The 25,462-nt window shown below is 35.7% G+C and overlaps 2 protein-coding genes across 4 annotated transcripts; one reads left to right on the top strand and one right to left on the bottom strand.

Moving 5' to 3' along the window:
- Window positions 1-56: 56 nt before the first annotated feature.
- Window positions 57-9,079, bottom strand: LOC107018733 (DDT domain-containing protein DDB_G0282237). Its single transcript, XM_015219293.2, has 11 exons — window positions 8,929-9,079; window positions 7,882-8,003; window positions 7,611-7,783; window positions 6,144-6,568; window positions 6,020-6,065; window positions 4,851-5,194; window positions 3,479-3,903; window positions 3,142-3,370; window positions 2,752-2,913; window positions 2,587-2,675; window positions 57-544 (listed from the first exon to the last, which is right to left on the bottom strand). Exons 2-11 carry the CDS (start codon window positions 7,992-7,994, stop codon window positions 397-399), a joined length of 2,154 nt encoding a protein of 717 aa, XP_015074779.1. The 5' UTR covers window positions 7,995-8,003; window positions 8,929-9,079; the 3' UTR covers window positions 57-396.
- A 3,260-nt stretch (window positions 9,080-12,339) lies between these two features.
- LOC107018683 (carnosine N-methyltransferase-like) lies at window positions 12,340-25,062 on the top strand. 3 transcript variants are annotated; one of them, XR_003578684.1, is made up of 19 exons: window positions 12,340-12,534; window positions 12,905-12,977; window positions 13,065-13,108; window positions 14,403-14,445; window positions 14,603-14,815; window positions 14,922-14,996; window positions 16,496-16,567; window positions 17,113-17,157; window positions 17,255-17,334; window positions 17,438-17,502; window positions 17,581-17,647; window positions 17,725-17,838; window positions 22,466-22,539; window positions 22,691-22,800; window positions 23,164-23,261; window positions 23,367-23,426; window positions 23,536-23,604; window positions 23,685-23,738; window positions 24,699-25,060. XR_003578684.1 is itself a non-coding variant. In XM_015219227.2 (18 exons), exons 1-18 carry the CDS (start codon window positions 12,437-12,439, stop codon window positions 24,753-24,755), a joined length of 1,401 nt encoding a protein of 466 aa, XP_015074713.1. In that variant the 5' UTR covers window positions 12,343-12,436; the 3' UTR covers window positions 24,756-25,062. The 3 variants fall into 3 exon arrangements, 2 of the variants coding, with proteins under 2 accessions (XP_015074712.1, XP_015074713.1); XM_015219227.2 differs by lacking the exon at window positions 22,691-22,800 and having other exon boundaries at window positions 12,343-12,534; window positions 24,699-25,062; XM_015219226.2 differs by lacking the exon at window positions 22,691-22,800 and having other exon boundaries at window positions 12,341-12,534; window positions 23,536-23,738; window positions 24,699-25,062.
- Window positions 25,063-25,462: the final 400 nt, after the last annotated feature.

Genomic DNA, 25,462 nt, shown 5'->3' with positions numbered 1-25,462 from the left:
AGTTTTGCACCAATTCTTGTGGAGAAGAATTCGCAAGTAAGTTACCAAATTTATCAGTACAAAAAAAAAGTATTTCATAGTTATCACATTAAAATTATTAAAGTTAACTTGCTATAACAGAAAAAGGACAATCATGATACTAATGTTAGTACCAGCCGATGAACATCATATACAAAATTGGAACAGTAACCTTTCATCTGTACCATAATCACAGGAATGAAAAAGAACCAAATTGCAACTGCCCAGGGTTCAATTGCCAAAAAATGAACTGTCATTTCAACAAAATGCAGGACGAATTTCTTTTCCCCTATATATTCATCTCGGCATGATGGTTAGCTGTGACTACAATACCAATTCTGAACAGCAGAGTATGTTGCCATAGTTTAACTTTCTAGGTTAGTCTTCTTTCCACTTGTTAACGTACTTCAAGAAGGCAAGAGCAGGATTATCTCCTGGTGGAGCACGGACACGGGTTGATCTCCGAACATCAGCATCGTCTGTTTCTGCCTTCTGAGCCTCCTTCGATCTCTTTTGAAGTTCCAAGCTGTAATAAGTTAAACCAGAGACATTCAGAGATGAAGAAAAAATCTTTGAAGATAATGATTGCAAGATAAAAGACCTCAAGAGTCCTGAAACAGATTTGGAAGGCTATTCCCATATGCATCTTCAGACCATCTAGTTGGAGAGGAACAATGCATACTTTGAAGGAAAAAGAAACATACATCTAGAATTAAGAATACATGTTAGCAAATTTGATTTTTTGCTATAATTGTAGTAGATTAGATGACGTGGATCAATATATGATTTTTTTAATTATAAAGTGTTAGGCAATAAATTATCTTCCTGAGTTTGTTAGGATGGGCTACTTGATTGTCTGATGTTTTATGTTAGTTGTTGAGTCTGGTATGATCACCGTACGAGCTTGGTACCTTACCAATAAAACTGTCCTTGACAACAAAAACTAATCATCAACAATAAACAAAATACTGAAATCCCAGAGTTGACCAACTCTACTGGGATGCGGACATCATAATGAAACAAATGAAAAGTAAACTCTTACACAATTATTAGACGAGGAAATGTAGATCGTTTATGCTTTCCTGGGTTAACATGACTTACAGCCTAATGCAAACATTTTGGACAAACCACAGACCATTTTCTAACTTTTGGGTAAATTATCATATGCCCCAACCGCCTATGGATTGTATCTAGAGATTTGCAAGTTGTATGGAGTCGGGAGAAGTAGATGGAGTTTGGGGAGAAAATGAAGGAGAAACAATCGGAGCTGCTAAAAGTTGAAACAGTCTCAAGAATGCCTAGTTGTACAGAAGAAGCTATAAAGTAGAGATTAGCTTCAACGAAAACAATGCCAACAATGCATAACAGCATAAGGTACAAAAGGAGTGAGATAATGACTCCCAGAGAGACTGATCTTTATTTGTTTTATTGCCTCAGGAGTAGTGTATGTATTTAGTGATCTGTGTTGATGATATGCTCATCATACATAATGATGAAAAGAAAAGTACCAACTTGAAGAATAACCTTTTCGACATTTTCAGACCAAGGACCTAGATCAATTGATATTACTTTTCAGGCATTGAGGTTTTGATGAATCCAGATAAAGTTCATTTCACAAAGTATGTTCTTATATTATTTTTGAGGAGGAGAAAAGTATGTTCTTATATTCCTGAGGAGACATGAATAAAGAATTGTAGACCTATTCCTATTGATACTTTGATGGATCCAAAAAGGGACCTCTGATTGTGGAAGATGTAGAAAGTAGGTAGGCAAGTTAAAGTAAGTCATTGTGATTCGACCTAACATCGATTACCCAGCAAGTGTTGTGAGTCAGTAATTGAATTCTCCTTATGAGTCAATGGAATAAGGTTTATTTGTATTATTCGATATAGAAAATCAACTCCAATAAAAAAATACTTTACGAACATCGAGGATATCAGCAGATTGTGCAGGGTCACCCTACCTCTGGATACACCATTCTAGTTAAGAGGAAATTTAGTGTCTCGAAAAGCAAGAAACAAAATATAGTTGCAAGACCATCTGCATAAGTGCACTAGAGTTTCGAGAGAATAATCAAATGAAGCTTATGTATGATATTTAGGTGCACCTCTCTTGTATCAGTATTAAATACCAAGGGACAATGGGTTTTATTGTGTCTCTCTTACTGTTTCTAAATAGATCATGGCTACAGTTTAAACACAATTAACAGCAAATGTCATACATGTAAGCAGAAAACACATGACAATAGACTAATAACAGTTGCCCAGAGGATATAGCAATTCCGTAGCTTAAAACATGACAAAGAGACCACCCAACCAAGTTCTCACATGATTTTAGTATTATGGGCTCTTTCTAAGTTGCCTCCAAAATTCAGATAAAATAAAATAAAGTTTAAACTCACTTTATTTTTATAAGTTCAGCTCACCTCAGAGTAACTGTAATCCACAAGAGTCGAGACTAATACCAACCACCAAGTTCAATTGCATGTGGTCTCCTTCTAAGTCCCATTAAAGATTCCAATTAAAGAATACAGGCAAATTAAAGTATTTCATCTGAAGTTCAACTCACCTTATTTTGTGGTAGAGATTTTCGAGTTGCTTTTTAAGAGCCCTCTCCCTTTCACCCTTGACATTCAGTGATCCAATCAGAGCATCAAGCTGTTACAAGGAAAAGTTGAACATCATCACAACTTGAGAAAAGACTATAAGGGAAAATGTGTTCCAGTATCTATACCTCCTCCTGGGAAGAGTAATAGCCCCACTCTACAGAATCTGAACTCTCAACAAATATTCTTCTATCACGACGGAAAAACCAATATCTATTATAATCTCGGTCCTTTCCCAATGAATTGGTGCGTATTACTCTTTTCTCTATTTCCCGTTCAAGATATTCTTTCTGCAATGCACAGACACACAAGGAACACATCTTTAACAAATACAAGTAAAAGATATTCACGTTGAGTCACAATTTGCACTGTTCAGATTGCGGACCATGAAGCCATTTCAACAGACATCTAGGTAAGAAAACTTCAGTATGTCAACTTGTCTGTTTAACATGAGACAACATGCTTGTGTGTCGAAGAAAGAGAACCAGAGAGCTAGATAGAGAGGAGAGGGTACTCACCCTTTGCTCCTTACTCCTGTTTTCAAGATGCTCCTTTATCTCATTCTTCCGCATTTTGTGAGCAGCTCTTTGGTCCATACTCCTGTTTTCTAACGTTTCCTTCCCTTCATCCTTTATCAATTTATCAGAAGCAATCTTAGAGGAAGCATTCATCTTTGCTGTAGAATTCTTGACGTCAACCTTTCTCTTCTTAGAATTTTTCAATGAGGAGATTGTTGGCTCACTCTCACTATCAGACAGGAAGCAACAAGAGACAGAGAAAAACGGAAAATAAGAAACTGACATCATGAAGTTACCATCCAAATTCCAGAAAAACTTCAAGTACAAAAAAGTAAACCTGTTTTCTAATGAATGTTTTGATGGAGATGTCTGTTTGCCATTGCTACTTGGCATATCTCCATTCTCTCTGAGGTGATTATCACTCCCAGTATCTGAGGAGTTGCCACGCCCTTTTGTTGCTTCCTTCCCATTAGACTGGATTTTCAAATGGTCTTCTCTCTTCTTCCTAGATTCTTCCAAAATTTCCTCTCTCCTTGTTGCTGCAAGTGCATACTGCTTTTCAATATCTTCATCCAACTTCTCCTTAAAATAGTCAGTCTCAAGGACTCGACAGACCAGTTCACGCAAGATTGCCAATTTGACCTTAATATCTAGAAGGCCATAGTGACCCCTCTTAATTGTTGCAACATGATTAGTCAATTCAACAATACCAATCAATTCCAAAAAATCGGACAAATACTCTGTCCAGGTGATTAAAGTAATCTGGGAAGCAAAAAAGGGAAGGTTTAGGTAAGACAATTATCAGTGTTCAACAAAGAAATGTAAAAAATAATTACTCGCATTGTAAGAGAAAAAATATACCATTGGTAAAATATGTCAAACATATTCTGATTTACAAGTCAACTTGCAAATATATACATTGATAAATTTATCTTAATATCAGAAGTGCACGCATAAATTCGAATTTCAGTTGTGAGCTTCAATTGATTCTTCTGTTTTTTGGTTATAAACTAAGGTATGTGAGCTTCAATATATTATTTTCAGGTCATGAGCATCTTGCCTATAATGAAGAGGTTATATATCCATGAGAAACATTTTTATAAAAATTAATTATATTGAAAGTAGCAAAAATTATGACTAGTTGTGGGTAATACATTCAACAGTATAAAATTCATATCATTTTACATGCTTAGTAAAATAACATAGATACTCAACAGTATACAAATTACCGAATTCCAAGAAATATATCATAAACATATTATACAAGACAAGATATAGTCAAAAACCTTAAAAGTTAAAGAAAGAAAATACACCAATCACAGCAAACATCCAAAACACTACGCATGCAGGGGCATGAAATCCCCCACCCACCCAGCATCGAGTCATTGGAGAATTATCCCTTAAGACTCTCTCCCTCCAGTAGTCCCCCCAGGATTTTTGGAGCTTGCCTCACATCAGGACAAGTTCCAATTTTGCCTTTTAAAGATATTATATATCAATATCATCAGAGTTCACAATATATGGTACTTCATAAGATTGTGTTACACAAGAAGGTTAGTCAATCATATGTCCGGGGAAAAAAACATAAATCCTTTGAGAGTTGTTTTTTAAAGAAAGGTTAATCAATCATATGTCAGCAAAAAACAAATCTTTCAAAAGTTGAGAATTCGTGACCATCGGAAGAGAACATAACAGGATTCATATATTACCTTCAGCTTTGGTCTTTTCTTCTGTACAGCTATGGAATACTCACTGTTATCTTTCAAAAGTAAGCGAAGAAGGGCTGAATGACATTCGGTTATGAGAACAATATTGCTGCCTTTTTGACAGACAGCCCTTTCAAAATCTTCAAGGGAGAATGGTGACAGGTGCAATAACCTGCCAAATGAGGTACAGAAATCCCAGACCATCAAATGATCCCCTACACATTCCATTGGGACGTTAAATTCCCTGCATGGAGGAGGGCGTTCAGCCAACTGTTTATCGAACTCTGTGTATTGCACCAAAAGATCGTCGATTGGATATCTAGTGGACTGTGCCTTCAGTTTGTCTTCTGCATATGTCAATGCAGTGAAGAAAAATCATTTATATGGAACCTGAGAAAATAGACAGCAGAAGTATGCTTCCATATCATACCCACCAGTTCCAACATGTGAGGATAAAGGTGCAATAAGAGGTAGCTTTCTTTAAATAAATGATTCTGTTAAATTATAAAATCCCAAAGATGTAACACTTACAAGTAAACATGACATTTCTAAGCCGATATAATACTTCCCAAGTAAACATTTTTTTCTTTTCAACTTTTCAAGTAAACATAACACATATTCAAGTTGTTGCATAACAATTTGTGTCAGGGAAAAGTAAGTGATGTCCAACATCTGTAATTTTTCTTTTCAAGATTTTCCATATAAAAAATTACTTATTCATGTTTTTGTAAAACTAATGTGTCACAGCACCTGATATACCTAAGATGTTAAACTTCAAGTAAGAATGTAACATTTACAAGATGTGTAACAATGTGAGGATCTCATGCAACTTAGTTAAGTAAATATTCACAAATACGAGGTAGTATCCTTTATCTAGACTCTTTTTTGATGACCGTGGTGCCCGAGCCAGCTTTCACACACCTCAACTAATTCCACGAGGTACTTGTCACCTCCCAGTATCAACAGGTACCAGGCCTAATGTTTTTTAATCTATTGGAATTTGAACCTGAGCCCTCATGGTTCTAAACCCACTTCATTGGCCACTAGGCCACACCTTGGGTGCAGTGTAAGTATCCTTGATCAGACTAGACAATGCAAGTACCAATAAGTAGAAGAAACAACTCTCTACAATAGAAAGTAAATAATAACAAGCCAGCATCTATCAGCAGTACCTCTTCCTATCTCGTAGGGAGCTTGGAAGCCATTCTCTTTAGTTTCCTGAATAAACAAGACTATTAGTACATAAAAGCGACAAAATTAACAGGACAGTATATAAAAAGTTACTAGAGCACTTACACTATCTTCACTTTTCTTTCTCTTCCTATTTACAACAACCACTCCATCCTGCATAAAAAATTGGTCCTTAAGATCATCTGGAGGATCAGTTGGAATCCCGTGCTTCTTTGCCAATCTTTCATGCAAGACCCAAGGAATACTTCGATATGTAGATTCTCTGATAAAAGACTTCAGAAAAGCTCTACTAAATCGCAGTTTGCACCTAATCAGATCTTCTTCATCGATGGCTGTATCCTCAGGCAGTCTTTCGTATTTGTCTAGCCAAGCAACCTCATAACGAGTTTTCTCACCATCCTTCACAACTCTCTCGATTTTGCAGGAATATACATGATCGTTTTTCCTTCCATATAATTCACTACCTTCTGAAAGACAGCCCTGTAATTTTTGAGCAACAGCATCCCCAAGATCTTTTAAACTGAGCATACCTGCAATTCAGTCATTACCAAGAATCATCAACACAGAAACTACAAGAGAATGCACATGTAAAAAACACAAGAATTGCAACACAAAAGCAAATCCAATCACATCTATATGCATAGTTGTTTGAAACAGTAGCTGGCAAAATCCTTAATTCTAATAATTCTAAACTAAGAATTCAATTATGGGTAATGCTGAATGACGCTTTTCTTGAGCCGAGGGTCTACTAAAAACAGCCTCTCTAACTTACAGGTTTACACAAGGTAGAAGTAAGGTTTGTGTACACTCTACCCTTCCTCAGATCCCACTTGTGCAATCACACTGGGTATGTTGTTGTTGTTGCTAACTACATTGAAAATGAGGACATAAACGAGCTTGTTAGATCATTTAAGAAATAGAATATTGCTGGAAATTTTTACACGAACGCAAGGGGCAAAACCATCAGTTTGTACCGAAATTTACTAATGATCTCCACATACTGAAGCAACACTTAAGCAAGAACATGTATAACGCAATTACACTAGCAAGTGTTCGGAGCATTGACAGGTGAGTCTTGCACTTTCATGATCTAGAATGTGGAAGTGTGACTAGCAATTTGGAGTTACTCCTTGTTTTTCAGCTATGTTCAATAAGTGTTCTCTCTTTAAGTACTGTTTGGGACTGCTCAATGATAAGCTTGGTGTTTGTATATCTAAATTGGAAAAACCTAGTTCTAGTTTGATTAGTCACTTGATCCTTGGAGCTGGAACAAGATGCATTTATTCCAGCAGCAAACCATGGAGTCGTGCTCTCCACTAGCAGACACAAGGCTAAAACATGAACATGATAAGATAACTACGTCAATGAAGTGCTTTGCGCTCCATTCTTGTTGGGATTCAGAAATGCCGTGATATCAGAACCTTAAAACATAATTCTAGGACATTAAGTAATTCAACTGAAACACAAGAGAGAGCAAAACTAAGATCATCTCTAGCAGTAAAAACACCAATAGAATTTTAGTTAGGTGAGAAAACCATGTCATTCAGGAAGCTAAAAGATGCATTGACATACTGAATTGCACATCGCGAAGAACTGGAGCCACTAGTTCCTCAGGGAACTTCTGAACTTCTTCTGCAGCCTTCTTCTCTGAAACCAAAGCCTCCTCATACGTCAAGTTATGCTTTCCTGTCAATTTGCATGTCCACACCCTATGGCGATACAGGTTTATTCGTCTCAGATATTCACTACATTTTTCGGGAAAGTAATTCTAATTAGAATAATACCACAAATAAAAGGAAAATATCATAAATTTCAATAAAAATCATGACTTTTGAAGGGTTACCCATAATCCCTAAATATCTCTTTAGTAAACCGAACTTGGAACACGAGTTCATTCGGCTTCAAATCCTTTGGTTTTTCCGCCAAAGCAAATGGCTTTCTTTTAAATAACGGCATCTCCAGTCCCTGCAATATACGAAAACAACAAAAGAAAACACAACAGAAACCCTATAAAAATCAATACATAAAAATTCCAAAAGAAAACAAAAACAAAGAACACATTCACACGGCTCCCACATGCAAATAGTCCGAGGCACAACATCTCTTGCACATATGCTGATGTAGCTAAAAAAGCATTACATGAAATTCCACATTGGACAAACCTTATGAAATAAAGATTTTAAAATCCCAAAATAGCTGCAAGAAATAAATTCACTACTGATGTAGCTAAAAAAGCATTACATGAAATTCCACATTAGACAAACCTTATGAAATAAAGAATTTAAAATCTCTTGCACAACATCTCTTTGCACATATGCTGATGTAGCTAAAAAAGCATTACATGAAATTCCACATTAGACAAACCTTATGAAATAAAGATTTTAAAATCTCTTGCACAACATCTCTTGCACATATGCTGATGTAGCTCAAAAAGCATTACATGAAATTCCACATTAGACAAACCTTACGAAATAAAGATTTTTAAAATCCCAAAATTGCTGCAAGAAATAAATTCACTACCGTATTCTAATAAAGATCCGACATTTATGACATTCATGCTAAGACAATATACAAGAATTACATGTACCAAAACTCACATGACACAAAACCCTACAAAATCAGAAAAACTGAAACCCCCAAAACAGCATCGAATAAATTAACAGTTCGTGCGTGCATATATACCAAATACACTACATTTTTTGGACCTGACACTGATGTAAATAAGCAAGCATTACATTAAAATGCATAAATCAAAAAACCCAATTACAATATTGATACATTCATCTCACTCAACAAAGAAAAAAGTGGAGAAAATACATTTCCCGCCAGTGAAGTATTCAAGATTTTGCGTGAAAAATAGCAGAAATTATGAAGGAAAAAGAGGGTTTACCAGATTCAGAAGAAGATTGTGGGGTTATGGGTTGTTTGAGATTCGGGTAGTTTTACGAGTGTTGGAAGTTGATGGTGGAAGAGAGAGGAAGCGGTGGTGGTTTGGGACGTGTTTGCCGATACTCTCTATTTCTCTCTATATATATGTTGTTCAATTCCCTCGTCTTAGGAACACAATTTATACTAGTACTATTTTTACATTTTATTTATGGGTTACTTCACAAAAATACCCCTATCACAATTGAAGTAGGTACCGATTAGGGTTACGGTGAAGTGGCAAGAACTCTTTCATCATTAACCAACTGATTTGGGTTATGTTAAAGTTGTAAATACTCATTCATGCTTAACCAAATGTTTCAGTTCAAGTTTTTTTTTACGTATGGAGTCTCCTTTGTTGTTTTACCTCCAAAGCGAGATTTTTCGACGTGAATCTGAACTTAATCGAGCTTCAATGTGATTGGACATCCGGTCGAAAACCATAAAAATGATAGTTTAGTATGCATTATTATTTGTGCAAATATATAGTTAATATTCAAAAAAAAAAAGTAATACGCTGCACAATCTTTTTAGCTATGTATGAAGTATTGTTATATAAAACATTCTAAGGAGATACAAAGTCTTCGTAGAGATTTTATGAAGATGTCTGGAAGTTAATGAAGGTGTGCATGAAGCACTCTAGTGTGATTACAGATACATATATGATGATGTTGAAATTCAGGAGTCTGAGAGGTCATGCATAACACTTTTCAGTTGTGGATATGCTTTTTGTTTTTTTTTATCTACTTTGAGGATGTATATTTTAATGGGGTGCATTAAAAATGATGTTTATAGTGCATGTTATCTCCAGATTATGTAGAACTTAATGAGACATGAAGCAAAATAAGCACAATATTGTTCGTTTAGAGACAGATCCTAGAATCAAAAAGTTGCAAGTTGATTAAGACCAAAACTAAGTACTTAGAATGTAAGTTCGTTGCTATGTCCCATGAAGCGGGCGTGGACGTGACACTTGACTCTCAGGTCATTCCCAAGAGAATAAGTTTCAAGTATCAATGTTCAGCTATCTAAGGTAATAAGGAGATTAAAGGAGATGTCACATATCAAATCGGGACGAAATTGTAATACCCCAGCTTTACACAAGAAGTTTGATCATATCAGCAAAACATATGAGAGATGTTGATATATAAGTAAGCAAGTCTTACCCACTAGTGATGTATCTTAAAGCTGTGCAGGTCTAGGCCGAAAACTAATAATATCACTAGTGGATTAGGTCGTTACAGAGATGGATGAAATGAAGGCTCATATATTTTGTTGTGTGTGACAAGAATATCAATCAATTCTTAAACATAAATTCTATAGAGTGATGACTAAACCGACTATATTATATGTAATAGAATATTGACCAATCAAGAACTCTCATATCTGAAGATAAGTGTATATATGAATGAGGATATTGAAAAGAGTGTATAAAATATATAGAGAAATAAATTTAGGAATAAAATCATCCGAGCTAGGGGGAGAGTTACCCCAAGAGTATACTTTAGAGCTTAAAAGAGATTTTTTATTTGTCTAGTTATTCATATATACGTCATCGGCCCGTAAGGGCATGGATGAGTGGTTGGGAGATGGGTCTCCCATGTGGGAAATCTGAATCGAATTCAACCTTAATATGATATTTAATAATGTGCTCGTTACATAGGATTTATTTAATGTGATTGATATTTTTTATGTGATTTGCAAATTGTTGCATAGTAAGAAAATTATCATAAAGTGCTAAAAAATTAAAATAATCTTAATTAAGAATATTCCCAAAAAAGAAGAGATGCAACAATTCTTTTGTTATAAAATCAGAAAGAATAATTAGTTATATGCAATGCAAACAATTAGAATAAGATATTTGAATCAAAAACGAAAATTATATCAAGACGTTTGAGGGACACAATCTTTTGATTTATTGACCAAAACTGAATAGGATTACCATTAATTATTTTCATATGATTTGCCAAATATGCATATCAAGAATGGAATGCTAGCGATTAGCATTTTTATAATAAAATATAGCGGTTAAGGTAAATTATCTAGAAAATATAATATTTTGTTTGTCCAATAATAGTTGCCCACTGTAATAAAAATAAACGTCTAACACTATTTGTTCACTTTATGAAATTCATGGATAATTTTATACTCCTAACTTATATAGTCATTTTTCTATTACATTTTTAAAACTTTGCATTTATTATATTCAAAGTGTGATATAGTAAATTATTATATGATTTTTAGTTTCTTAAGAGGTGTAGACAACTACTGTAAAGTGTGATTATAATTAAATGTTCATTATTTATTCTTAAAATTAATTATGTCACAAACCACGATATTATTTTGGTATATGTACATGACATAAATTCATTATCCTATCATAAATATACTATAAAAAGTATATACTGATACATCATATAACAAGAAACAAAATACATCAGTGTTGCCTTTTAAATTCATTGAATTTGAATATCTTCAGTTGGTAAATTATCTGGATAATCAAGTGAGTTTCTCACTATTAAAAACACTATTTTAATAATTATTATTTAAACTAATTATTGAGTATACATGCGAATACTCAAGGTTAGAAAATATATAATTATTAATCTTATGGATACTTATCCAAAGAAATTATATATATATATATGTTCTCTTTTTAGCTATCTTCTGTATAGTTATTTAGATAATAATTCCATATTTTTAAGTGTTTAATTAAAAAAAAATTATTTTATAATATTTATTTACACGTTTTACAAAAGTAAAATAAAAAATATTTAAACACGATGTATTCAATTTTGAATCTACCTCAATCGAAGACTTTAAAGTAAAAAAAATGGGGCTATTAATAAATTAGATCTATCTTTTTTTTCTCATTTACGATATTATCATCTAAATAATAAAACTGGTCTCTTATACTTAGGATGAATTCAAAATAATTTCTTAATCATCTAATTAACAATTTTAATCTTTTAAATTTATCAAAATTTAATACTCTTAATCTCAGTCAAATATTATCAAACTTTGTCTAATAAATTTGACAAAATTATAATAGTTATTTTTTTTTTAGTTAAAACTCATATTTTAAGATCTAATTTTGCAATTTTTTATGATTTTATCTAGCGTTTAGTGCAAGATTTTTAAGGTTTTGTTATATTATATATATTATATCTTTTAGTTTTTAGTGTAGCTCTTTGTGTCGTATTTTTTTTTTAAAAAAGTGATTAAGATTTTATTGATTTCTCTTTGGTCAAATTTAATGAATATAAATATTTAAATAAGTAGTAGTATTATATTTTTTGATAAATTTAAAGATCTCATTTATAATTTAAGGAACAAAAAAACAAAATTGGTGATTATTATTAATAAAATAAATCAAACTTGAAACACCATTTTTGTCATTTTCTCCTCTTTTGGTACAATTCGTTCACCGTCTCCGGCAGAGTGCACATTGAGAGAGTTCACCGTCTCCGGCGATGTCGGAAATCGAAACGGCCGACGAACTTCAGCGCAGGGAGTTTGAAGAAGCTCTAGAAGTTAAATCCCTCCGTCGTATCATCAGCGCCTACCTCAAGTACACACACTCTCTTCAATTCCTCACCCCATTTCCCCCAATTCTACAGTTAGTTGTATTAATAATCATCTAGCTTCCAATCGTTTTTCCTCCTTTTCCCATGTGCATTAACTTATTATAGTGTAAATTAATCTCATTGTTCAATGCTGGAACTATACGGACCTGATACAGAGGAGATGATTCATGTAGTATTCTTACTTATTAATTTGCTCTTGTATAACACTAAGCCTCAGTAGTTCGTAAACCTATGTCTCTTTGGTTGCATTTGGTTTGGTAATGGTAGATAAATACGACTTAACAAAGTTTATCCACTTGGAATAATACTATTTTAAAATATATATTCTGATTACTTGTGTGACTTTCTGTACAGTTATCCTGAAGCTGCAGAGGAGGATGTGAAAAGATGGGAAAGGTCTCTTACAAAACTACCGCCGCATCATAAGGTATTTGTTGTCCCTGATAGATATTTTGGTGAGTGATAATTTCATTTCTGTACTAACCTTATGATACTTGTGCTATCTGCTCTGCAGGCCCTATTGTCTCACCTTCCGGCGAAGTTTCAGAAACTTAGATGGTACATTTATATGATCAATTGACTATACTGCTAATTAGGATTAGTTGGAACTTTATATGCAATGAACTTATTTCCATTTCTATCAAAACATTTGAAAAATTTATGCTTGTCAAACTCCTAGAATCTTCTATTTTATTGCAAAATTTGTGATGAAATGTAACCTAACATAGCTGACCTGTTTTAGCTGTGTGACTAGCTATGCATATAGCTGTTGATGATGTGAGCAGAACTACTTCCTAGAAATGTAATTGTCCTTGTCTTTCAGGGAAACCTTTGCCCCAAAGACTTGGGCGATCCTCACCCTACAAGCTAGTTTTTGGGGTTGAGTTAGGCTCAAAATTGATTCCTTAAGATGGTATTAGGGCCAGACCCTTCTCAATTCTTTGTTCACCGGTGTTGGCCCCCTATATTATATTGTCCATGCTCTAATTAGCAAGGTTTGAGTGTTGGGGGAGTGTTAAGAGTCCCACTTCGGATATGGGATGGGTAATTGATCTTCTTATATGGACTTGGAAAATCCTCAACCTATGAACTAACTTTTGGGGTTGAGTTAGGCTCAAGATCCATTTCTTAACCAACATGAAATAAGGATATACTACAAACATTCTTATTTTAGCAGAGAGCCAAAGAGTGAAATTATGTGGCCACATACTCTAGTTATATGTCTCAATTTAAGTTCAACCCTGTTAAATTTTATGCTACTGCACTCCATAAACCATGAACCTGACAATCTGATCACATAGTATGAGCATGTTAGTGGTGTAGGGCTGAGAAGTTAGCAAGATTTTTTTCGCCCTACTTAAAAATAGTTGGGGTTTGTTGATGGAAAGTCAGTTTTCTGATGCCTCAAAAGCCATGCTGGCTCTTTCTTTTTCATTTTGATGAGTGTGTCTGGATTAAGTTGCATTCACCTTACTAGTGCAGTGAACCTCCTATTCCCCTCAAGCACAAGTGTGGGGTAAACCTGCTCGCTAAGGCTACAGTAGATGGACGGACACTCCGTGTTCTAGTTGGAGTTTGAACCTGGGAGGTTATTACACTAATGCCTCAACCACCAAGTCATCCCACCGGGACAAATCATGTCTACATTTAAATATGCATGTGTGCCAAGAATCCCTTTGCATTTCAGCTAAATTTTGTTCACTTTTCTAATATAATATTATCGTATATTATCGTATGGTCCTACACCAACAACTTTGTGTTCTAATATGTAAGAATTGCAATGGTTGGAACACTTCCTAACTCTCTAGATGTCTTTTTGTGATACTCACCAATCATTCTTTCTGTGGTGCAGGTGCATCACTGAAAATTCATATTTCATATTTGAGATGCTAAAGGTGATGAGAGACTCTTTAACATCTTTTTTCTTGTATCAATTTGTTATTTCCATCCTATTGGGGTATCATTAATTTCTGCCATTTCATGGGCTTAAACCTAGAAAGACCAGCTTGGTTGTATGGTATAATAAGTTGAGGTCCAATTGTTAACTTGCAGATGTTTGAGCCCCCTCTTGATATGAGTCAGGATGTTGATATTCGTGAAGACCAACATCTGGATGATGTGTCAGGTAGTCATCACTTTTCTAGATCAAGGAACCTTTGCTTATGTGAGTCAACGTCAACTAGTGGTGGAGTAGATTGCCACTGCTTGGCTGAACCGAGCTCTAAAGAGACCTGCAATGGGAAGTACCCGTCACCATTTAATAAGGTCTCCTTACTTCTATGAAGTCGTTTGAAGTTTCTGATATCTGGTGATTACCTTGTTTCTTTTATTTTAATTTTACTATGGAGTTGACCTTTGTAGATGACAACAGGAGCAAGAGGTTGATGATTGTAAGAGCCCTCCAGACCAGGACACGTTATATGCTTCTGCTTGTTGCAATGGAAAGGTAAAGCACCTACCTGAAACTTCGAATCCCCCCCTTTCCCCTCCTCCACACACACATACAAAAAAAATGCACATACACCCTGAACACCTCTACAGAAGGTTGCGTAAAGCTTTCCTGCCACTTGGTCATTAAAGAAAGAGGGCTCAAAGATATGTTATCTATGAGTTTTGAGTAAAAGAATTACACCAGGTGGGACCTTATCAAAAACCCAGGTTGGTGATAAAAAGAATAAAAATCTAATCACAAGATATGGCATATCTGTAGTTTATTGGGGACATGACCCTAGATAGGAGGATAGGAGGTCGAGGATTAGGGTTGAGGGTTAGTAGGTAGTCGAGTGTTGTCTAGTTTTCAGGATTATTATTATTATTATTATTATTACTCTCCTATTATCTTATTCTTCAATTTTGTCATTACCTATTATTTTCTTTGCTTAGGTTATCGTATTATTTGTTGTTGCTACTATTTTTTTGTCCTTTATTTTCATCATGATTTCTTCACTACTGTATTCCCTTTCCATACATGCTTTGAAATGCTTTACTTGAGCCGAAAGTATATTGGAACAACCTCTCTACCTTCACAATGGTGGGGTAAGGTCAAAGTACACACCACCTCCCTAAAACTCATTTATATGATTACACCGAGTACGTTCTTGTTGTAATCACAATGGTCAATCCATTCCCTCTTTTTTAATGAGACGGGATGGTTGTCTAGTGCTAACTAGATAATTGTAATGAATGGAATTTTCTATCCCCGATGGATTATGGAATCAACATAAATAAGTACAAAATCCTTTCAAGTGAAGAAAATCATCACAGGAGTTGTGTGATACGAAAGCTCTCGATCTCGGTTAGCTTCAGTTAGTTAAATAGACACAATAAGTGGTCATTTGGTAGCTGGATAGAGTTATCGAAGTATTAGTAATATGAGGATTAGTTATGAGTGAATCTATGCATTATTTCATGCAGGTACTAGTTGTGCGGGGATTAGTTATTTCACATTCTATCCTGCATAAACTAATACATAGATTTCCCCACAACTTATACATATATTAATTATATGGGTTTTTAAATTGTCAACCAAACATCATATTAATTTAATACATGTATAACTTATTCCCTATCTATCTACCAAACTTCATATAAGTTATACGGAAATTAATACATGGATAACTTGTTTCTTATCCAGCTACCAAATGACCCCTAATTGATCTAAGTGGTTTCTTGGGAAAAGATCCACACCATAAGAAATAGGTACTCATATATAGTCTGTAAAGGTTCTGAATTGATGCTTGGTAATTTGATTGGAAAGACTAAGTACCATTATTTTTCTCTTTCTTATTGCACATGATGGACCACCTAAAGGAGAAAGGAACAGTAGTATCTTCTTTCCTCTCTCTTGTATAACTTTGTCCTTTGGCTTCCTTCTAATGACGACCTACTCTTGAGGTAGTTAATTTGATATGCCAATACATATTTCCTTACAATCTGTGGTTTCAGGTATCCTCATCACCTCCGGAATGGTTGGACCCATCTTTGCAGCTGCATGTTCCACTGGTTGATGTAGATAAGGTATTTTTTTTTTTTTGTAGTACTGTTTGAAATATGTTAAGTATCTGTCCCAGAGGGTGCATACAGGAGAGTGAGCTATTAAACTGGTTATATTTACTGCAGTAAAGTTGCACCTATCAGTCCCCCCCCCCCCATTTTTTTAAAAAAAGAATAGTTATGTGGAATATTGCGTTCCAGATGGTTCATCATGTGGGAGTTAGATTAAATTCTTGTGTATCTACTTTTAGCCATGCGGGGAGGAAAGAAACGTCTCTTCTCAGCTACAAAATTTATTTTGTACATGTTGTACCTAAAAAAGTCAGAGTAATTAGAAATCAGTGAAATTCCATTCTCAATCTCAGGATGTACTCTAAATATGTTATATAATTTTTGTTAAAATTGTTCTTGGAAGGAATCCCTAATGGAGTAGAATGGATATAGAGGATTCATATTTCTGTCAACTAGATTAGTATTGAGGCAAAATTGCTCTGTTGTTCATTGTTTAGCTAAATTGTCTTTTTCTTTGTTGTGTGCTTTTTGAATAGTTTGTTTAATTTTTGTTCCAGGTTCGTTGTATCATCAGAAACATTGTAAGAGATTGGGCCAACGAGGTAGACACAGTTCTTTATTGGCTTATACTTTCTGTCAAGTAAACTATTTTAGAAAAAAAAGAAAATGAAGATCAATGCTACTGTCTTTGTTGTACAGGGTCAAAAAGAACGTGATCAGTGTTATAGGCCCATTCTGGAAGAGCTTGAACGCCTATTTCCTAATCGATCTAATGAAAAGTTCGTCACTTCCTTTTGCAGTTTCGATTGCCTTTACTCTTAGGCTATGCGTTATTTTTGTTGTCAACTGGAAAATACTAAAATCTTAGTTCTTCTTGAGTAGTCCTCCAGCCTGTTTGGTTCCTGGTGCTGGACTTGGAAGACTTGCACTAGAAATTTCATGTCTTGGTAGGTCAGCCTAGAGTTGGAATCTTTCTATAGTCTGGTTAAGAGCCTTGTTTAACCAATATTGAACCTTGAAAACAGGTTTTGCTAGCCAAGGAAACGAATTTTCATACTACATGATGATCTGCTCCAGTTTTATTCTTAATCAGTAAGTTTTTAGGTCAGCCATTTCCTAAAGAATGTAGATCTGTGGTTCTGACCTTGCTACCTTTGTTACATCTATAGTACTCAAGCTGCTGGTGAATGGACAATCTTTCCGTGGATACACAGCAATTGCAATTCGGTGTCAGACAATGATCAGCTTCGTCCCGTCTCTGTTCCAGATATTCATCCGGCTAGGTATCCATCAACTTGTGTATAGCATCTTATGTATTCTACTGCTCTAATCATTACATCATGTCATGCTTATCAAATGAATTTCTCCTTTGTTGGTAATGATTTGAAGACTTCACGGTAATTGTGGGTTCAACTTGTGAAATTATCTGATATTGGATATTATTAGATCTGTGAATGTGGTGGCATGGTGAAGGCTAACTATTTACACCATATTAGGGTCTGTATTGCAAATAGCAGGATGGTAATAATATGCCACAATAAAGTCGAGATTAGATTTTGGTTTTGTTTCACATGAGTTTAAGTTTCAGAATTTTGAGGCATAGCAGGGTCCAAACTGGAATATTTAGGAGCTAGAATAGGTTCCCCCTCACCCCACCCCCCATCTCCTTTTGATTTTTCTCAAGTATTTAAATGAATTCTATGAGTCAATGTCTCTGCATTTAGTTGGTTATTGTAGTTTTCTTCTATAAACAATTCAAGTATGAGGAGTTAATGGCTCTCAACAGAAAGAAAGACATCTGTATGAGTAATGCTCCCAGGCCCAAATCCGAGGTAGTTCTTAAGAAATCCTATTCCAACTTCCTCTCTTCTCTAAAAATCTCTCAGATCAACCAAACCAGTTTTCTGATATAACCCAAAACCTTTTGTCAACCTTCTCTCTCCTTAAAAGATTTCCCCAAGCACTTCCCCTTTGCCGGAAATTCTATTTCTAACAAAAAATATCAGACTGACCCTTTACCCATCAGAAAAGACTCCCACCCGATTTCCGCCATAACCCAGAACTCTTCGTTCCAGTTTTCTTTCTCTTCTAGATGTCTCTTGGTCACGACCAACTTCTCCCACTCTGGATCCCCCGTTCTCCTAAACTAGTGTCATTCTCTTTCTCTCTCTCTTCTCCCTTTCTTTTCTCCTTATCCTCTTTTCCAGATGGAGGATTGCATTTATTTTGCAGTTGGTTTAAGTCCTTCGATATTGTTAGATCGTCCCATACAACATACTCATGGTTTGGTTGGACTAACAGAAGCGAGGATTTCATCAGGAGAGTCTCTTTCCACAGAGACAGCATGGAGGATTGTCCAGATATTACACGAAGCATTGAGGGTTCAAGGAATTTTATGAGAAGGTGGAAGAAGAAAGACAACGTCACCGAGACATTTTGCTCTAGAAATTACAGTAGCCTTGGTCAGTACATCAGTATTGTACATTACAGGAAGGAAAAGATCAGTCCTTATCATTCTGGAAGCGGCTTTTAATGCAGGATGGGATTCTCTAGACGACAAGGTTGGTAGATTTTTAAGCAGTCAGGGACCTCCAATCAATGCTGTAGGACTAAGTTTGAGTTTAACAATGAAAGATCTCCCATATACAGAGTCTCTCACAAGCCTTAAATGGTCTAACGAAGAAGTCAGTGATGGCAAGACATTGATGAGGGGTGAACCCCTTCCCATGAACACGTTGGAGATCCACATCCTCTCAGCAATCAGGCGATCGTCCAGTTCTAGCAAGCTCATGACTTGAACATATATGAGATGGGAAATGGCACCTTTCTCTTTGAGTTTGCTTTTCTAGAGTTACTGTTGAACAAATCATGAAGGGGAATGATGCTGAATTTACCTGTCAAGTTTCACTGGTGGACACCATTGTACCATTGAACAAAATCATGAAGGGCCAATGGTCCAGGAAGAATTTACCCGTCAAGATTCAGTGGTGGACACCATTGGCAGGAGTCATTGAACACAGTGTTACCCAACTCATTGTTTGGCCCCAAAGGAGAGCAAATAAGCAATTTAGACTTTTAATGAGCCACATGAGGCTCCATTTAATGAACAGAACTCCATGGAAAATAGGAGTTCTCTATGGAAATACGGCACCAACAAAGGCTAAGTGCTTTACTTGGTTAGTTGTCAGAAAAGTATGCCTCACTCATGAGAGACTTCAGAGAACGAAGTTTCACATTGCATCCAGGTGCTTCCTATGCTGTGAGAAAGGAGAGACAAGCAGTCATATCTTTCTTCACTGTAAATTCACCTCTCAGCTATGGTCCTATGGTCCTTGGTCTCAGCCTAACAGAGATCAAATGGACTATGCCTGAGCATGCATCAGACCTTCTAAGCTGTTGGATTAGGGGAGGGGGTAGTAAGAGTAAGAAGAAATGGTGGAGACTAATTCCATCATGTATCTGGTGGATAATTTGGTGGGAGAGGAATGGAAGATGTTTTGAAAACAAAGTTAACAGCATCCAGAAAGTGAAAGGAAACTGTATTGCTGCATTTCATTTTTGGTGTAAAGAAATTTTTATAGAATAAGCTGAACAGCCTTAGGTTCTTTGTAAATAATTTAGGCTGTTCGTAACAACTTTTTGGAGGTCTCCAGCATGTCCTTAATGCTGAGGAATACAACTTTACCAGTTTTTTAAAAAGAACTCCATGTAAAATAGGTCTGCCTCTCACAGACGTTACTCTCGACTCTGAAAGAAACCGTTAAGAAATTCTTAGAAAGCCTTGCAACCTGGGAATCAGCCACCACAAATCAACAAAGCCACATAATCTTTTCCTTCTTCTCTTTTTCATAACCACCAGGAAGCAATAAGGAACCCCAGGAGAGTGAAAAGTCGAAGGAAGCTGATGGCATGAGAATTGTTGAGTATAAGATGGACCATCAATCCATGCAGAACAAGATGGCACAAATTTGCAACTTATGCAAGTCCACAAAGCAGAGGCCATGCAGACACAAGAATCTCTCGAGGCTGAAGTCGGGGCCTCCAATTGGGTGAACTCCTATTCTGGATCTGAGCAACACTTATGGAGCTGCTTTTGAAGATTGCGAGGAAGAGACACTAGTCTTACTCAGTGAACTTGACGAAAGGAAACAGATCATGGTGAAGCAAGGAGAACACAGTAAAATAAAACACCTAGGAGCAAGAGGACTGCCAAAATGAATTAAAGAATTTGCAGTCAGAACTCAATAAAGAGGTGGAAGGGGTGAGAAGCAAGGGCAAGATTTTAAGCGACTTATCAATGGAAGTTAACCTTTTATCTTGGAATGTTAGGGGATGTAACAAATTACCAAAAAGAATCTTATTAAGAATTTAATGCAGAACTAGAAGACAGATATCTTTTGTTTTCAGGAGACCAAAATAGAAAAATAGGGGGATCTTATTACCAAACAATATGAGAATGTAGTGGTCTAGTGGATGAAATATGGAGTTAAAGAAGTTCAAGGTAACAATGATGGTATTATTATAATCGTGATAGTAGAGTGGGGATTGGTGAATTAGTTGCTAAAGGCTGTTACTCAATCTCTTACCGCTTTACTGAAGCTTCTGGGTCTCTACTTTTGTCGTTTTGCTGCTTCCCAGCTCTAGAGAACAGGATTCAGCTCTTTGGCAAAGTTCTCGGCTCGAATCTAGCTTTTTGGAGTTGTTTACTTTGTGTATTGCTCGATCTCCGACGTCGAAGATGTAGCTTTACATTTGTATGGTTTTCTTGAGAGATTCTTTTCCTTGTGGTTCAACCCTTTAGGATTAGTAAACCAGTTCATTATATTCTTCCACCCTTATTCACTAATCTAGGGGTAATGCTATCTTTTCCCTTTACTAGGTTCTCTCCTTCCTCTCCAATCTCAAACTCACGCCATTCTCCTCATTCACTCTAAATGGTATGTTCCCATTGGACTCTTCTTATCTTTTCAAGATATTCCTCCATAGCTCGCACCCGTAAAGAGTGGGGTACTTTTAATCCTCCACCCCTTTCAAAACCCCATACACCTCCCTCCAAAAACCGTTCAGCTCTACCCCAAATCTCCATAACCACTTTCTTAGTAGTGCCATATTAAAGACCCTTAGATCCTTAAGCGGAACTCCAACAAACACTATAACGTGGTGATAGTGCTCCCAAGTCCCAATTATCGAGTGAAACTCTTTTTCCCTACTTGACCTGTTTCATAGAAAATTCCTCTGAACTCTTTCTAACTTCCCTGTAACAGTGACAAGAGTGTGTAACAAGGACATGAAATATGTGAGAATGCTTAACAGTGTGCTATTAATTAACACTTACTTTCCCCCTTTGGATTGACCTTCATGGCGGGTGTCCCAGTGTCAACGAGTTCGGGAAGAAGGTCGATGATGAACAATAGACAAAGATAAAGACAAAGGAAGTAGGAGATGGAGCTGACCATGCTGCCAATCTCTAGACTAAATGATTTAGTTCAAGCATAACTTTGTTGTGCATAGTGCAGAATTAGGTTGGAGGAAGCACTATAAGAGTAAAGGAGTTAGTTATTAAAAAAACCTCTGATCCGAAATGATGCATATTCTCAAAAGAAATATAAAAATTAGTCATTGTTTGCACATATTTTGCTATTTTAAAGTCCTCCTTAGTGGAACTCCTACCGAAGTTGATAGATCTTATGATATCATTTAATTCCATATCTCAAGTCTTCTCTTGGTTTTCACAAAGTAAATTTTTGCTTGGTATATCGTTGCTAGATGCAGTAAGTTGAATTACGCTGTGTGAGAGAATAGTGTATGTTATACGATCTCATTCTGTAAACCCGGCTGTTCATTTTTTAGTTCTGCATCACTTGGCTTGCTTCTATATGGCCCATTTCTGATCAATTACTTTGGAAACAGTGCAGGTATTACTGAAGGCTTTTCCATGTGTGGTGGTGATTTTGTTGAGGTTTATAGTGATCCAAGCCAAGCAGGTATGGTAGCTTGATGGCATTTTCTTGTCTGAGGAGATAGAAAATATCCGGAGGAATTATCCAATGATGTTTTATGTAGAAATACATACAAATATGTACATTAGATTCAGGACCTTAAACAAAATATCTAATGCTTCTTGTACTGACCTAGGTTATAATTTAGCTCGTACAAGGATAATGTATTTTGATATTTCATCTATACCTTGTGGAAATGAGAGCTGCAATTGGGATATGTGTACCTGCATCTTAATGGGCCCTAAAGTTAAGTTTTGTCCCTCATCTTTCAGCTCATTAGAACCACTCATGTTGACTGTTCATGACCTCTTGTCTTATGCTAAATATAATTAGTTGCGAAAATAATATGCTTTTTGCTTTCTTTTGTAGGCATGCATTTCTTACGATTGATCACCATAAACTCAGCTATCTAGTAAAATATCCTGCATCTATTTGGTTTTTTTCTTGGTTGTGTGTGTGTAAAAGGGGGGAGGCTGCATGACTGGTTCAAATGCAATTTGCTAAGTTCTCATCATGTATTGTCTGCAGTTATTCTAGTCATTGTTATTCATTAAATCGTAACATTTTTTTTTATGATAGAAGCTATCCTTATCAGATATTAATGTGCAGGCGTTTGGGATGCAGTTGTCACTTGTTTCTTCCTAGACACTGCCCATAACATTGTGGAGTATGTTGAGATTATCTCAAAAGTCCTCAAAGATGGTGGAGTAAGTATATTGCTAAGCTTAATATATTTTTCAAAAAAAATTTGATCACTTTTGTTCATCTTTTTGTGTATTTATTTTATGATGCATGATCTGCTTGCCTTGCAGGTCTGGATAAACCTGGGGCCCTTGTTGTATCATTTTGCAGATATGTATAGTCCAGAAGATGTAAGCTCTCTCTCTATATATAAATCCAAAAAATAGCTGCACATTTTGTATTTAATATGGATGATTTACTTGTTTTACTGCTCCTTCTCTCCCACCCTAAAAAATCCAGGAAATGTCTATTGATCTGAGCTTGGAGGATGTGAAAAGGGTCGCTCTTCATTATGGATTTATATTTGAGGTATCCTCAGATTCGTCTGATTGTTGTCATGGCTTGCACCATATATTTGTTAGAATTGAGTGCTTCATTTTCTTATGCAGAAAGAATCAACTATTGAGACAACATATACTACAAATCTTAGGTCAATGATGCAAGTAAGTTCAACATTTTTTTGTAGCTATGTGGTATTCATACTCATTTTCTCCTGTTAAGATTAAATCATGTTCCATGTCCAAGTTTGAGGCCCAATAGAGTCTATCGGACAAATACCACAAAATCTATGGACCAACACACACCGAAAAGCCTGAAAATCATGAGTTCCTGTTTTTTGACCCCGCAAAATAATTGACAAATTTATCTTGTATTCATCAGTCAATCAAACAATTGAGTATCAATTCCAAACAGTTGTTCTTGCCTTCCAGCACTAAGCGCAATCGAAATTCGAAGCAGAGGGTTTAATGAATGAAGGTGAAAATGAAGAAAACTAATAAGTAACTATTTCTTAAAGATAAAAACTATACATGTATTTCAGAATAATTACCAAGTAAACAAACAACAATTTTATGGATAAAAGGAGTATAAAAAATTATAGTTAAGTGAATAGTTGTAGTTTAGTGCTGTCTTCAAGATAACTGTCATCTGTGATGTGAAGTGTTGCCTAAGCCAGGTGAAGTGTTCAACCTGTTTTGCACCTACCTTTTCAAGTTGAAGTGTCCATCAAAAGATGCTTTGGTTACACTGATATTCATTCAAGGAAAAGTTTTATTAGTTACAAATTATTTTTTTTGATAAAGGTAAGATTACTTCTACAATCCACAGGTATACTATACCAACAGGTATAGTTCCCCAACAAAAGTATTACAACTTACGTCTTGTGGTTCTAGTTATCCTTACAAAAAGTCTAAAACATCAAAAACGTCTTCTGTTTGAGCTAAAGTGGAGACGTGACCCATTTCACATGGTACGGCGTAATGCGTGTGTTTGGATCTGAGGAGCATGTTGGGCCAAAACAGACAATTCATGAGATGGGCTTGGATCATACATCAATCCTCCTATTTTGTTGCATGTGCAATTGTTATTACATGTACACTAAACTTTTGTCTTCTGCATTGCAGAATCGATATTATGCTGCCTTCTGGACAATGCGTAAGAAAACAAAGGTGACTTTGTAGTTAAGCAACAAATAGTTTGCATCCTGTGTTGTGGAATAGCAATGAATTCGCGTTGATCCTCTTGAAGGCATGCATATTTGAGACTAGGAGGACGATTTAAACAAGATTTTGTTTTCTTTGATCAATGTAATGGAGATGGCATGAATGACTATTCAAATTTACTTTTGTTGCTAGCATCCTAAAACTTGTGTATTGATAGAAGTTCTTCATATTGTTGATGAGAGGATACGTACAAAACAAATATTCGTGATACTTGTAGTGGCGACTAAAGTAAAGTTTATTAATGAGACTAGTGTTGTGGATAATACTTACTTTGAGCGGCGATTATTATTAGCTATTAGAGTTTACTGAAACTGCTGTTAGTAGTCTTTTAACGTCAACCATAATTGCTGGGAAAACATACTTTTGGAGGCAGTTATATTGTTATTAGTTGCGACTAATGATAACTTTTAAAAACAACTATCAGTTGTTGCTTATAGCGGCGGTTAATATTAAGGTGACTTTGTTGCCGTTAATCCTATCTACTAGCAGCATAGTTTATATGGTTTTCTTATAACTTATGGCGGTTGTGATTAATTCAACTATTGCTGGCCACTTTATCACCACAAAACCATTATTTTAACGGCAGTTAACACTGGCGACTGTACCGGCGTTTATTGTTGCCATTGAAGTAGCGGTAGTTAGATTATAACTTTTGGCGGCTGATA

The sequence above is a fragment of the Solanum pennellii genome, chromosome 5 (assembly GCF_001406875.1).
Source record: "Solanum pennellii chromosome 5, SPENNV200".
Lineage (NCBI taxonomy): Eukaryota > Viridiplantae > Streptophyta > Magnoliopsida > Solanales > Solanaceae > Solanum > Solanum pennellii.
The sequence above is the reverse complement of the archived record's forward strand: the minus strand, read 5'-3'. Positions and strand labels throughout refer to the sequence as shown.

What these genes read in the sequence shown, in the direction of transcription:
- LOC107018733 (XM_015219293.2), bottom strand. Translation starts at nt 7,994, where the DNA reads ATGCCGTTATTTAAAAGAAAGCCATTTGCTTTGGCGGAAAAACCAAAG. An exon ending in TCTTCGCGATGTGCAATTCA is followed by an intron (nt 6,569 to 7,610) that starts GTATGTCAATGC and finishes ACTGAATTGCAG; the next exon opens with GTATGCTCAGTTTAAAAGAT. An exon ending in ATTACTCTTCCCAGGAGGAG is followed by an intron (nt 2,676 to 2,751) that starts GTATAGATACTG and finishes TCCTTGTAACAG; the next exon opens with CTTGATGCTCTGATTGGATC.
- LOC107018683 (XM_015219226.2), top strand. Translation starts at nt 12,437, where the DNA reads ATGTCGGAAATCGAAACGGCCGACGAACTTCAGCGCAGGGAGTTTGAA. An exon ending in CTGCTTGTTGCAATGGAAAG is followed by an intron (nt 14,997 to 16,495) that starts GTAAAGCACCTA and finishes CTGTGGTTTCAG; the next exon opens with GTATCCTCATCACCTCCGGA. An exon ending in TAAGAGATTGGGCCAACGAG is followed by an intron (nt 17,158 to 17,254) that starts GTAGACACAGTT and finishes TTTGTTGTACAG; the next exon opens with GGTCAAAAAGAACGTGATCA.